General features: G+C 34.4%; 2 protein-coding genes across 3 annotated transcripts in view; both read left to right on the plus strand.

Moving 5' to 3' along the window:
- Positions 1 to 6,808, plus strand: part of LRRC49 (leucine rich repeat containing 49) — a 167,728-nt gene extending 160,920 nt beyond the window's left edge. The window contains exons 13-15 of the mRNA XM_011969395.1: positions 2,294 to 2,531; positions 3,707 to 3,892; positions 6,695 to 6,808. Of these exons, the coding sequence (XP_011824785.1) occupies positions 2,294 to 2,531; positions 3,707 to 3,892; positions 6,695 to 6,808 (538 nt within the window). The remainder of the gene's footprint in view (positions 1 to 2,293; positions 2,532 to 3,706; positions 3,893 to 6,694) is intronic.
- A 3,623-nt stretch (positions 6,809 to 10,431) lies between these two features.
- Positions 10,432 to 11,156, plus strand: LOC105531280 (peptidyl-prolyl cis-trans isomerase A-like). Of its 2 annotated transcripts, XM_011969173.1 has the most exons (2): positions 10,434 to 10,682; positions 10,791 to 11,096. In XM_011969173.1, exons 1-2 carry the CDS (start codon positions 10,453 to 10,455, stop codon positions 10,948 to 10,950), a joined length of 390 nt encoding a protein of 129 aa, XP_011824563.1. In that variant the 5' UTR covers positions 10,434 to 10,452; the 3' UTR covers positions 10,951 to 11,096. The 2 variants fall into 2 exon arrangements, with proteins under 2 accessions (XP_011824555.1, XP_011824563.1); XM_011969165.1 differs by having other exon boundaries at positions 10,432 to 11,156.
- The last annotated feature ends 3,842 nt before the right edge of the window (positions 11,157 to 14,998 follow it).

Here is a 14,998-nt window from a genome sequence, read left to right on the forward strand (position 1 = left end):
TTGTTTTTACCAAATGGGCATGTAATAGCTATATAAATTGGAAATTCTGCTTTGTTTTGTAACCATGTCACTGTTTTGCTGAATGTAGCCTTGTTTATTATGTCACTTATTTCCTGAACAGTTTACTTGACAAGCCCTTTACACAAAATAAATAATCCCTTTCTGATGACAGACTTTTTATTGTGGAACTTATATTCTTAAACTTTTAATTATGTGGAAAAAGAAAGGCAAGACACTTTTAAATATATGATGTGGAGCAACATCATTTCCCAAAGGATTTGTTGATGTTTTTGATACATAACTCTGATTCCCCATCATTTTTACATTAAACTTTTTTGCTGGTTGCTGTGGCCATCAGGCGTCCCTATGTGGGTAAACCTTCTTGCTAACCCTTATTCTGTGCCTATATCACTGATTCTGCCCCTTTACTGAAACCATAGCTTATGGTTCAAACATCCTTCTTAAGATATGATACATACTCATTAAAAACTTCGTCATTGTCCCACTTCATTAATTCATCCAAGAAATGTATTGAGCAGAGCGTGTGCTAGGTGCTATACTAGATTTTGGATCTACTATAGTAATTGTGACAAATTTCAATTTGTCACAAGGATCACTGTGTTTAGTAAGAGAGATAAGGCAACAAGTAATTGCAGTACAATGTGGCAAGTATTGTAATAGCAGTATGCACTCTTTTCATCAAGCCTTCTTTGTTTTAGTGGCACTGAAACTGTCCTTTGTTCTGTTCCAGTATTGATTATGTAATCAACCTCAATGAGATATAATCTAACTCAATGTATCACACAAAGCAAAATGTATGGAACTAATTGTTAAGTTAGTTTTTCCTATTATCAGCCTTCACCTTTCTAAGATTATCATCTAAGACAATTCATATACTACTACTCATTGGATATTTGATTTTTGTCACATAATAATCATTGTCTTAAGTGCTAGTCTGGTAGAAATCGAGCCTTTTTGTATTTTCTTGGTTGCATATTCACTTAAAGTAGACTGATGTTATTACTCATCTTGTTATTGAATAAACAAATGTGTAGAAGGTTAGCTGGTACCTCTGAAATAAGTATGATAAACAACAGAGTGGTGCTTTCTTAGTTTTATCCCTTAACATCAACACTGTAAAATGTTTGAAGATCTTTAATAATTCATTCAGTATACATTGTTAAAAGCTAATTACTAGGTTTTGCATCCCCAAAGATGAAAAAATATACAATCTCTAGCCTCACTCATTATCTGGAATAATAGGCAAAATTGTAAGCATAAAATTGTAATATAGTTATGAGAAGTGTGTTCCAGGAGTGTACCAAAGACCATGGGAGCACAAATAAGAGTGAGACACTAATTTTAGTAGGGTCAAATAAATACTGGATGAAAGCAGAAATCCCAGAAGGAAAATGCAGAAACAAAAACCATGCTTTGTTTAAGTTTTGAGGTTGGGTAAAACAAATAGTTACATTTCTATTCACAAGGCAGAACATATGAGTTGGATTAAGATATTTCATTTATTCTCTAGCTATCATTTAGATAGCCTTATATAAAAAATGTGGCTTCTACCTTGGAAATAATAATTACCAAATTCAATGCAGTATGAGAAGCAGGTGTGTGTGTGTGTGTGTGTGTATATATATATATATAGTGTGTATATATCATATAAATAATGATTCCTTCTCACTATTTCTTATTTCAAAGTGAGGAGGAAATCTACACTGATTTTACTGATTATAACTATAGTATACACTTTAAAAATTTCAAAAACCATTGAAGTATCCAAAAGTAGAAAGTTAGGGTTACCCCCTAATACAACCTCTGAGAAATAAACTATTTTTAGCAGTTATTACTTGGTTTGTAAACATATTTTTATATGTATGGTTCTTACTATAGAAATACTAATTTGTAAACTGCACTTTTTTTCTAGTCAGAAAAATTTATAGATTGGGAAAACCTATCTGTATTGAAATGAAAAGATAACCATAATGTAGTAAACAGGTTGTTTTAAAACTAAAGGGAATATTAGTTATCTTTCATGGATAGAAATAATTTGGGTTTAGAGGTGATCTTTTTGTTCATAATGTGCCTCTTTTTAAATTAAAATATATGATTAGAATAGTACAAAACTTCCAGATAGTTTATTGAAAATTAGTCTTTAATGCTCTAGGTTTAATTATTGAAATGAAAAAAGAATATAAAATTGTGAAGCGCTTTTCTGACAGGTCATTATACTGTTAGGTATTCTGCATGATGTCTTTCATTTAAAATCATACTTTGGATTTTCCAGGCCTCTAGACTCAGGACTCAACAATGCTTTACAAGGTTTATCTGTCATAGACACATACCTTGTTGAAGTGGATGGGGATACACTTTCCCTATACGGCTCAGGAGCACTGGAGTCTCTGGATAGGAATTGGAGTGTTCAAACGGCAGGAATGATCACAACTGTCTCCTTCACTTTCATAGAATTTGATGAAATCGTCCATGTGCTTCCTAAACTGAAGATTAAGTTTCCTAATTCTCTGGTAAATATTTCCTTTTAGTAGTATATTTGAATTGTTCTTAGTCAATGACTTGTGTGTTCAGGCCAAAGACCTGTTTTAACTTTTATTTATGTAGTTTCTATCTGGCAGGAAGATTAAAGTTTTGTGTTAATTTTCTTGAGCTAGGATTTAAATTAGTATTCATAAATGGCCTTGAAGTTTTATGTTAACATTTGAAATTAAATCTTGAAAAAAAACGATCCTTTGTGGAGTAGAAAAAGACTGATATAATTTTATTCAAGTTATTTATTTCTACTTTATAAAGGATTCACCTTAACACATAGCCTTATGTATTCACCTATTATACCTGGTAATGGTGAAATGTATATTTATTATATAATTTTTACGGTTGTCCCCTAACAATGTTGAAAATAATTTTAATAGCTCATTAAAATTACTTTGAGAAATTAGCCTTCCTCAATTATGGTGTCATTGTATTATTTAGCATGCATTTGTAGAAACCGTGATTTCTATAATGAGTTATCTCTTATTATTGTTTTGTTTTTCTCTGTCAGCCAAGAGACTTCCCTCATCTGCCTTTTTGGTGGGTTTTTGTTTTTATTTTCACTTCATTCTCCCTAAAAAAGATAGGGGTGGAGACAGTGTGTTTAGAAAAGAGCATCTAGATTCACAGACAGAATGCTTGCATTAACATTGCAGTTTTAGTGATTTGATTTTTCTGTAGCCAGTGTAACTATCCTACATAGTGTTTGGCAAGATACAAGTAATCACAACTAACTAGTTCTTCTCAGGAAAATTGTGGGGCCTGTATTTATAAAGCTCTGAAATTTTCATTTCTAGTCTTTTTTAAAACATTTATTTAATGTCAATGTAAAGCACATAAAATCAATAATTCCTGAATCTGCATTATTTGATATTTATGTAACTTTAAAGAATGTTTGTTTATAAGTGAGACTGTCATTTATAGAAAGAGTCACCCAGAATTCAATATTGGATGGATTCCATCAATGGTGCATTGGATGAATTAAAGTTACGTAAGTTTAGTACATTCAGTTGATTTAATGTAATTGAAAACATACTTGCTAAGCCTAAAGTTTACATATTTACTTGGGGAATGATTAGTGAAGCTTTAATGTTAATATTTCAATATGGTTAAAATTAATGTTCCAATCTGTATTTGTGTTTTATCATTGCAGCACCTTAAATTCAAGGAAACCAATCTTGTAATGCTGCAGCAATTTAATGCACTAGCACAACTCCGTCGTGTTGACCAGTTGACAATTGATCCTCAAGGAAATCCAGTTGTCAATTTTACACTCTGGAAATACTATGTACTGTTTAGGCTAAGCCATTTTAGTATGCAGAAAATAAATGGAACAGAGGTAAGCTAAAAACTAGATGAACTATAGAATAAAAATATTCCTTCTTAGGGGAAATAGTTACATTAAATGGTTAGAAATTTAAGTAACCATGATAGAACATTTGAGACATTATTTTTTTAAAAATATAGACATTTAAAATGTCAAAAAACCTAAGAATCTATTTTAAAACTTCCAAAGAACTAAACAAATTATAAAAATAAAATAGTAACCAGATTGTAGTGAATGGCAAATGCTTATACTGTTGTTTGTAAACATTCAGTGAAATAAAATGGTGGGGCGACAGTTAAAAATAAAAATTAAAAATAACTGTTTTATAAGTAATGTGATCTTTGTATTTTTCAAAGTACTTTGCAGACTGCGTGGTATGCAAGAGGGGATAAGGAAGTAAAACCTAAATGTCAACTAATAAGGGTATTGTGGTAGAGAAAGGGAAGAATAAAATGGAAAAAAAAGAGGAGGAAGAACATGATTTACAAAAAGAAGAGATGAAAAGGAGAAATAAGCCAGGAAGAAAGATAAAAGAAAGTGAAAATAAGAGAAAAAGAAAATAAGTATAAGTAAATGTCTGGACTGCTTTGTTAATAGCTGGTAGCAACCACTGTGCCATGACTACATTGGGTAACTCAGGTCTGGAGCTGAATAGCTGGAAAATTATTAGTGAAAAGTTATTTTTAGATTGATTCTGCTAAGCTTGTCACAAGGTAATCCCCCAGCTACTCAAAAGCCATGTTCTGTTAAAATACTAATTTGGAAGAAAAGAGAGAAGCTATGCTTCTACCTCTACTGAATTTAAATACTCTTCCAAAGGAAAAAAAGTCTTTAATATGTTGTTAGTCTTATTACAATATCTCTTGAAATTTGGAAGACCTTTTTATTGTAAGATTAACTGTAATCAACTTTCTGGCACAGTAACTGTATTTCCCTGTAGCTGATACACTATAGGCAGATACTTAACTCCAAAAATTCAGCATACTATGAGGAGACTGTACATCTCTGGATCAATGTACAAGCAACTATATGAAATTTGCATCAACCATGGTATTTCTATAACCTCAGAATCAGCCATCTGCTGAACATGTTGGGTAAATCTGAATCTTCAGATGACTTTTAATTTCTCCAGCTAGTTCTCAAGAGAGTTGGCTCAGTCTTGTGTATTCATGTATACTATTTGGTACTTCCCCAGAGGTGAGGTTGTGAGTCCCTGGAAGGACCTAATAATTAGTCCTAATGGTTTCTAAAGTTAGCTCAGACTGGAAATAGAATGGTTATTTTTACTATGGGTGAGTGGTTCTCCCTTAATTGAGGTAACAAACCGTTACCTCAGTTAACCCTAAATAGTGTATTTACCCAGATATGGATCAGTACTAGAAGAATACCCATTATTATCAAACTTTGAATTAGGAAGGAATAGTATAGTTATGTAAAGTGGAGAAGAATTAGAAAGAATTAGAAAGAACCAATATAATTTATTCTGATTTAAATTTCTGAAAATCCCAATGCCAGGGATATTTGACACTTTATTAAAATACCTAATATATATTCCTGTTTGTAAAGTCCTTGACCTTACATAGTAATGTTACACTGCATTTTTACTTCTCCATGTATAAAAAAGAATGATATTGCTTGAGGTAGAATTAAATTGAATTATGAGCATCAAGAAGAAAACATGGAGTAGTGGCCTGCATTGGCCACTAGGTGACTATATTGGACCAAACACAACTTAGTTATTAGCTAAGGAAGGATTTGAAGTGACAGAAGCCTCCTTAACTGTTAAGATCTAGGGAAGGGAAGAGAGCTAGCCTGCACTGATTCATATGTATAAGATGTTTGTGAATTATTGGTTTGTTTTTAAGAAAATGCCTGTGAGAAGAGTATTACAGCTAGTGTCAGGAACAAATTTTCAAAAGATCTAAAATTTAATTATACCAGGGTTTCTAAACCTTGGCTCTGTTGACATTTTGAGCCAGATAATTCTTTGTTGTGGGGGCTGTCCTCTGCATTGTGACATGCTTAACAGCAACCCTGGTCTCTACCCACTAGATGCCCGTAATGTCCAGAAATAACTAAACATGTCTCCAGACATTGCCGATTGTTCTGCAGGGTGCAAAATGGCTCTTGGCTGGGATCACTGAATTATGACCAAAAAACAGTATTTAAAATGTAAGCAACCCTATTTTGTAGTAAAGAAAATATCCCCAGATAGTAATACAGGTACTGCTTTCAGCTTTTAGTACTTTCTTGGTTAATGTAAGAATGGGTCCTCGTAGGGTATACTTGTGACAAGTTATTCTTTTTGGGGATAAAGACTGATAGAATGAATGGGAGCATCCTTGCTAATTCAGTGAAGTTCCATCTCTCAGGAAGGGACAAAATTATCTCTAAAGGAGCAAGGTATGTCCAACACCTTGGCTTATCTTTGATATATTATTAAAATGCATCTATCCCATTGACACTTGGGAATTTTTTTCCTCTAAATCATTCTAATCCAAGAAGCTATAGGATTTCTGAAAAAAAAAATTACTAAAAATTGAAGTGTAATTCTCAGGAAAGACAGCTTCTAAATCAGAGCTAACTCATCACCTCCAATCAACTTCCATCATCATGAACCACAATTGTACATCTTCTTTTAACTCAAAAAAGAAAAATATCAATGAAAACTCTTCTTTCTACAGCACAGGAGAATGTGCTTTTGTGGGCTTACAAGATAATATTTAATCTGGATCTCTCTTTGGGATTATATTAGTTTTATCCAGCTAAGAGATGGTGTCATTTTTTTTACCCCTTTCTATCGTATCTCTTCAGGTGACACAGAATGATATGATAATGGCTGAAAGGCTCTTTGGAATCCTAGCACATGTAGCATCTTCTGAGTTACCCCAGTATCGTCTGATTTCCATTCTGGGTGATGCCAGGTAACCTTTAATTTTTATAGTTTTTTATAGAATCACTGTTACACTAGAAAAAGAAATAAATTCCACGTACCTCTTAACTATGCTAATTATGTGTTCCATAAACATGTATCCTAGACTGGCCCTATTGAAAGTGTTGGGGATATTAAATAAGATGATCCTTATTCTCATATGGCTTATAGTCTAATAAGTTAAAGATATACACAAGCAATGAAAACATAACGTTTCAGGTGCTATAAGGGAGGGCCGTAGGAGAGACTAACCACATTTTGGAAGAACACTGGGGAAGGCTTCACAAAGGAGATAACATTTTATCTAGTTCTTTGGGAATGAGTAGGAGTTTTCAGGTAGAGGATATGGGGAAAAGATATCTGCAAAAGCACAAGTAATTGTAAATAGCTGAGTATAATTGGAACATGGGATGATTATGAATAAGTGATAGGAAATGAAGCTAGAAAGATTGATTGTGGTCTGACTTTGAAGAGCTTTCCAGTCCATGCCAAGCAAAAATGAAAACTTGTGTTTTGTAATGAAGCACAAGCAATCGTATAATTGGATTTACATTCTAGAAGACTGCCATTTGAGCGGGCAGAGGTTGAAGTAATGAAGATCAATCAAGTGGTTACTCTGTAGGCCAGGAGAGATTATGAGGGCCTGAGCCAAGGCAGCAAGATGGAGAAGAGGAAACCTGACAGAACATACTAACTGACGTGGTGGAGCAGGGATGAAGAAATAGTCAAGGATGGTTGACCAGCCATGATTCAGTTACAGATCTTACAAGTCACTCTGGTTAAAGTAAGCAAGGAATTAGACATCTACAAAATACTTGAAAGCATTGAGGAAGCAGTTTCTAGACTGAGCCTCCAGAGATGTCTCCCAGAATACCATAGAACAAGCCCACAAAGGAAACTGCCTCCTTGCTGTGGTCATGGAACACTTTGCTACAGTCAAGGACAACAGGAGACTGTTGTCCCAGCTGTGAGCACCAGGATCATACCACTTTAACTGCGCTGGGGATCAGGAAGTTCCCTACTCTGCTCCCCAGAATCTGGCTCCAGAACCATGTTACCCTACTATAATTTACACTAACAAAGTGAGTCTTTTGCATGCTACTCCTACTTCCCCACTTAGCCCAGTTCTGAATTTAAATCTTACCCAGGTGTATCTGATTGATGGAATATAAATCCCATCTAAAACCCACAAAACCATTCTGAAAAAAAAAAGGAGGCATTGAATTCAAGAAACAATGCCTACATAATGAAAGAAATCAGTAAAATTTATAGTTGTCTGAATAAGTATTAATGTATAATGTTAAAAAGATTAAATAACCTAAAAATAAAAATCCAAGAAAATCCTAAGAGAATGGAAGTTAAAGTTTACTTTATTTCCCTGTTTAGGAGAGATAATAGGTACTAATTAAAAACAAAAATTGATGGAAAAATACACATTTGTGTGTATTAAAATATTAAGGGTTTTCATTAGAAAAAGATTAGATGGATAATTCCTAAACTACTAAAAGGAAAACGGTGATCAACAAAAAGCAGGAAGAAAAAAATAGCATTTGGGTTATCACCATAAATATTAATAAAGTCTTCTATTAATAGATACTAACTCTCAGATTGAATTAAAAACATGTTTTATCAGAGATACCTCTAAAAAACCCCTAAAGGCTTAAAGCAAAGGGATGGAAAATGTATAATGAGCTAAATGCCAACAACAAACAAATACAGGAATATTAGTGGTTAATAATGATAGAATTGATGACACTAAAAACTACAATCCACCAGAAAATAGTTATGAAACAGTGTAACTAAGACTACAGCTTTTAAACATATCAACAAATAGAAGCATATATTGATGAATTTTTCAGTTATTGTAATAGACATTAATATGCTTCTCTCATAAATCAGATCAAATCAACTAAAATAAGAAAGACTATAGAGGATTTGAATAACATAGTTAACACATTTTATCAAATAAATATACTTAAAATCTTGTGCTGACAACCTTATTCCCAGTTCAGAAAAAAAAAACACATATTTTATTCAAACATCTGTGGAATGTTTGTAAAAGGTGATCATATATTAAACTCAAAGTAAATCTTCAAGTATCTCAAAAAGCATACTCATACAAATCACATTTTCTAATCATAATATTATAAAATTAGAAAATAATGGGTCAGGATAGCCAAAAACTTATCTAGTTGGAATTGGGATGGGAAGTAGGGTAGACAACAGATGCAAGCTTCCAGAAAACAAAATACAAATGCCTTTAAACCTAAAAAAGAGGATGTTTGATCAAAGTCATAGACTTTGAGATAACTTTGTGGGAAAAGACTAGAAATGTGATGATATGCAGCAGCAGTCCTCAACCTTTTTGGCACCAGGGACTAGTTTCATGAAAGACAATTTTGCCACGAACAGTTGATTTTTTCAAAATTCTTACCTCTAAGTGTTGAATTGGAGGGAGACACTAGGATTCCAAAGTACATAGATACTTTTTACTCTATGTTTCTATGAACCTCTTGAATTATCTTCTTGCTTTTTGTTCTATCTTTTTTTTTTTGTTTTTTATCCTTTTTTAAAAAGCATTTAAAAATACTTTAATGCTTTTGAATTAAAGAGGAAATTAAAGCTAAAATAATAAATTATATATAAATGAGTTTGACAATAAGAATACTATATGTCAAAACCTCTGGGATGTGACCAGAGCTGTGCTGACAGGAAATTGTATATCTTTAATGTAGTTGTTAAAAAACAGGAAAGATTAGAAAGTAATGAATGAAGCTTTTACTTCAGGAACCTAGAGAAATACCAAAGTAAGGCAAAATTCTAAAAATTGGAAAAAAGAAGTTCATAAAGATAATAGCAGCTTTTAAAGAAATAAGAATTTGAAAGAGAATAGTTAACCAATAAAAGCAAACACTGACTCTCCAGAAAATCGGAGAATTCAACTATTAAACTTTTTGAATCAATCGGAATATATAACAATGAGGCCAGATACTAGATTAACATATCAAAATAATTAATATTTCTTCATACCAATAATAAGCTGTTGAAAATAGTATTAGAAAAAGTACCCCATTTATAGAGGCAAAGAAACTATGAAATACCAGAAAATACACCTTATAAAAAGTAACTGACATACACAATAAAATTGGGAACAGGCCTGGCATGGTGGCTCATGCCTGTAGTCCTAGCACTTTGGGAGGCTGAGGCAGATGGATCGCTTGAGCCCAGGAGTTTGAGACCAGCCTGGGCAACATGGCAAGACTCCATCTCTAGAAAAAACACAAAGACTAACCAGGCATGTGGCTCGCGCCTGTGGTCCCAACTACTTGTTGGGGCTGAGGCAGGAGGGAGGATCGCTTGAGCGTGGGAGGCTGAGGCTGCAATGAACCGTGATCTGCGCCACTGTACTCTGATCTGGGTGACAGAGCAAGACCCTGTCTCTTAAATAAATAAATAAATAAATGAAAATACAATTAGGAACAAAAAGGAAGTTTAAAAATGAATATTTACAATGTTAACATATTCCAAGACTTAATATTGTAAAGATGCCAATTTATCCAAATTAAATTACAAATTTACTTAATTCTCAATCAAAAATCCCAGTATGGCGCTTTGCAGAGAAAGTCCTGTACTACTAGCCATGGTCAACCCTACCGTATTCTTCGACATTGCCGTCGACGGCGAGCCCTTGGGCCGCGTCTCCTTTGAGCTGTTTGCAGACAAGGTTCCAAAGACAGCAGAAAATTTTCGTGCTCTGAGCACTGGAGAGAAAGGATTTGGTTATAAGAGTTCTTGCTTTCACAGAATTATTCCAGGGTTTATGTGTCAGGGTGGTGACTTCACACGCCATAATGGCACTGGTGGCAAGTCCATCTATGGGGAGAAATTTGACGATGCGAACTTCATCCTAAAGCATACAGGTCCTGGCATCTTGTCCATGGCAAATGCTGGACCCAACACAAATGGTTCCCAGTTTTTCATCTGCACTGCCAAGACTGAGTGGTTGGATGGCAAGCATGTAGTCTTTGGCAAAGTGAAAGAAGGCATGAATATTGTGGAGGCCATGGAGCGCTTTGGGTCCAGGAATGGCAAGACCAGCAAGAAGATCACCATTGCTGACTGTGGACAACTCGAATAAGTTTGACTTGTGTTTTATCTTAACCACCAGACCATTCCTTCTGTAGCTCAGGAGAGCACCCCTCCACCCCATTTGCTTGCAGTATCCTAGAATCTTTGTGCTCTCGCTGCAGTTCCCTTTGGGTTCCATGTTTTCCTTGTTCTCTCCCTTGCCTAGCTGGATTGCAGAGTTAAGTTTATGATTATGAAATAAAAACTAAGTAACAAAAAAAAAAATCCCAGTATGATTTCTCAGGACCCTAAAACAAGATACATTTTATATCTTAGAAAGGCATTTATCATCTCATGTTAATGAAAATGTTCTACTGTACTTTCTCATACTTCCTGAAGGTTTGTAACATGTAGCTCACATTTTTACAGTTTTACATGATCATCATATAGTGAAAATACATAAGCAGACCGGAGAATATATTTTCAGCATGTTTAACAAAATCTTTAAGAAATCCTACAAATTTAGTAAGAAAAAAGACAGTTGAGATAATAGGAAAAAAAAGGCAAAACATATAAAGAGAAAACTCACAAGAAGAAATATGAATAGCCAGATAATGTAAGCCCAAACTCACTTGTCATCAGAGAAATACAACTTAAATTAAAATAATGAGATGTCATTTTTGCCAATGAGATTAACTTAAAAATTTAAAAAACAATAATATCAATGACTTTTTAGTATTTAGGATGATGTACACTGTACATGTTGGTAGAAGTGTAACATGACTTTTGGTGGAAGGTAGTTTTGCAATGTCTATCAAAATTTAAAGCATACATATATTTGAACCCCGTAGTTTTAGTACTAGGAATATATCCTATTGAAATACACATATGCACAAGTTATTTATGTAGTAGGCTACCATGCTTTATTGTTTGTAGTTACTTAACTTTGGAAAGTAAACAAATGCCAAATAATTGGTAAAACTAAGTATATCATAATACTTCCACATTTACAGATGTAGAATCTATATGATACTATTTGTATTATAGTAGATAATATGACTGTAAAAGGAGGAGGAGGAGGGGGAGAAAGATTGAGGTAACTCTCCTGTTCTGACATGAAATGATCCAGAGACAGTTCATTGAATGAAATACGGCATAAAACTATTTACATTATGACCCAATGTTATTTAAAACAACATAACAAATATGTAGACATAAAAATATGGAAACACAGAAAGGGAGTTGACCGGATGAACACCTGGGAGGATATAGATATGAGGAGTGGTGGTAGAGTAGTTGAAGAATGATTTTCAGGTTTTATTCTATGTCTGTACGGTTTGAAAAGAGTAGTTTTTGAGTTTTACTCTGTATATATCTGTATAAGATTAGGAATATATTGAACTTCTGTTTCTTAAAATGATGAGTTTGGTTGTTTTTACCATTCCTTGAGTTAAAAACAATACAAAATGCTAGACAAAATAAAAACCTTCATAAAAGTTTTGGGGAGCCAGTAAGGTATAACATAATTACCAGGCCAGAATCTATGGGAAAATGAGAACATTGAAAATTAAGGTAGACACAAAGCTCTTAGAAACAAACTTACTTTTCCTGCTTTTACACACCATTCAACACTTTCGATGCCAGGTATGTGAGGGGGTTTTCCCCACACACCAGCCTGGCAATTCAGCAGCAGACATCAGCTGGGTGCCCTCTAATTCAATTTAATTCGGACACTGCCTACCTGGAGATAGTGTCAGATCCCACAGGTTGAAAGATCAGTCCCACAAGACAGCTCCTCCCCACCAAACCCAGCCTCCCTACATCACATGCCAGTTGCAAGCACAAGTTGTGACCTGTGCTTCTGCCTGATCAGCTATAAAGTGAGATTCTGACAACCCCCTTCTTGGGGAGGTTCTATTAGTTTGCTTAGAGTGGCTCACAGAACACGAAGAAACACTTTAGTTACATTTACCCAGTTATTATAAAGGATATGACAAAGGATACAGATGAACAGCCAGATGGAAAAAATGCATAGAGCAAGCCATGTGGGAAGGGGCACAGAGCTTCCATGCCCTCTCCAGGCATACCACACTTCAGGAACCTCCACGTGTTCATCTATCCAGAAGTTCTCTAAATCTTGTCCTTTTGGGTTTTTATGGAGACTTCATTATGTAGGCATGATAAATGAAATCATTGGCTATTGGTAATCAAGTCAATTTTCAGCTCCTCTCCCCTCCCCTGAGGTTGGCGATGGGGCTGAGGGTCCCACCCCTCTAATTATGCCTTGGCCTTTCCAGTACCCAGCGCCCATCCTAAAGCTATCTTGCTCACACACCTCAGGTACCAGCCATCTCATTAGCATAAAAACATTCTCATTACTCCTGCAATTCCAAGGGTTTTAGGAACTTTTTGCCAGGAAATGGGAATGGAGAGAGTACAGGGATGGACAAAGACCAAATGTATATTTTATCATATCGTAGAGACTGTTTGATCCAGAGGCATTTCAAGGAAACATACATTTTTGTTCTGCTAGCCTAGAACAGTAGAAATGATGGAAATCAAAGCCCAGGGCTCCATCTAAAGTGGTAAATATAAATTGATGTCTTCCTAAGATTAAAATGAAACCCCAGTGGCTATACCATCAGGTCAGAAATAAGCCTACCTCTTCTCCCCACTCAGGAATTTCCAAGGAAAGTTGCCTTGATATGAGCAGAAAAGAGGAAAGTTGTCCCTAAGCAAATGTAAACAAAAAGCAGTCCTCATATAGATGTACAGCCTGAATTCATAACACATAGCTAGTTTAAAATAATATAAAAGTTTAAATATCACTGTCTGTTAATATCTGGAAAAAGCAAATGTACCTCCTCTCTGGAAGAAGCTACTTTCACCTTGTCTCAAAGAATCCTCATGGCTAATTTTTAAGGGCAATTACCAGCATACAATGAAAATATAAATAACCAGTCACACAAGAAAATAAGACATTATGTAAAAGAACTGGAAGGAAAAAACAGACTACAGAAGCAGATCCATGAATACTTTAAATATTGGTATTATCATGCATAGACTATAAAACGACTGTGCCTAGTATATGTCATGATACACAAGATAAGCTTGAAAATATCTGAAGAGAATAAGAAATTGTGAAAAATGATCTGGCAGACATGAAAGGAAACCAAAAGAAATTATATAAATGAAAAATGTAATACACAAAGTTAAAATTTAATGAGGAGGTTTAACAGCTGACTAGACGCAGTTGAAAAGAGATCCATAAACTGAGAGACAGACTAGAAGAGATTTTCTGGAATGTAGTACAAAAAGGAAAGAAGATAGAGTATATGAGAAAGTGGCTACGAAATTTGGAGAATAAAGTGTGAGTTGGAAGGTTTAACATCTGACTGAAGTTTCAAAAAGACACAATGGAGAGCATAGAGTAGAGGCAATATTAAAACAGATAATGGCAAATATTGTTCAGAACTGATGAAATACACAAACCACACATTAAATAAGCCCAGCTAATCACAAAAAGGATAAATGAAAAGAAATCTACACCTAGTCACATCACAGTGAAACTACAGAATTCTAAATATAAGGCGAAAAGTTTTAAAAACAACCAGGAAAAGAGAGGTTACCTTGAAAAGAGTGGAGGTCAACAAATTGATTTCCTAACAGCAGCAGTGGAAGCCAGAAGATAGGATAATGAATGATGTGTTCAATGTACTGAAGGAAATTACCAACCTAGAATTCTATGCACAGCAAGTATGTCTTTTAAGAATGAAGGTGAAATAAAGATATTTGAAACAAAATAATAAAAACAAAATCTAAGAGAATTCCCATTAGTATTCTTACACTAAAAGAAATTATAAAGCTTATAATTAAGGCAGGACAGTGACCCCAGTTAGAAGGTCTGAGATGCAAGAAAAGCTAAGGAGCAAGGAAAGTACTAAATATGTTGGATAAGGCTAAATGAACATTGGCCATATAAATTAGGGGTATACAATCTTTTGGTTTCCTTGGGCCACATTGGAAGAAGAATTTTCTTGGGCTACATGTAAAATACACTAACACTAATGACAGCAGATGAGCTAGAAAAAAAATCACAAAAAAAATCTCATAAGAAA

The sequence above is a fragment of the Mandrillus leucophaeus genome, unplaced genomic scaffold (assembly GCF_000951045.1).
Source record: "Mandrillus leucophaeus isolate KB7577 unplaced genomic scaffold, Mleu.le_1.0 Scaffold12, whole genome shotgun sequence".
Classification (NCBI taxonomy): Eukaryota; Metazoa; Chordata; class Mammalia; order Primates; family Cercopithecidae; genus Mandrillus; species Mandrillus leucophaeus.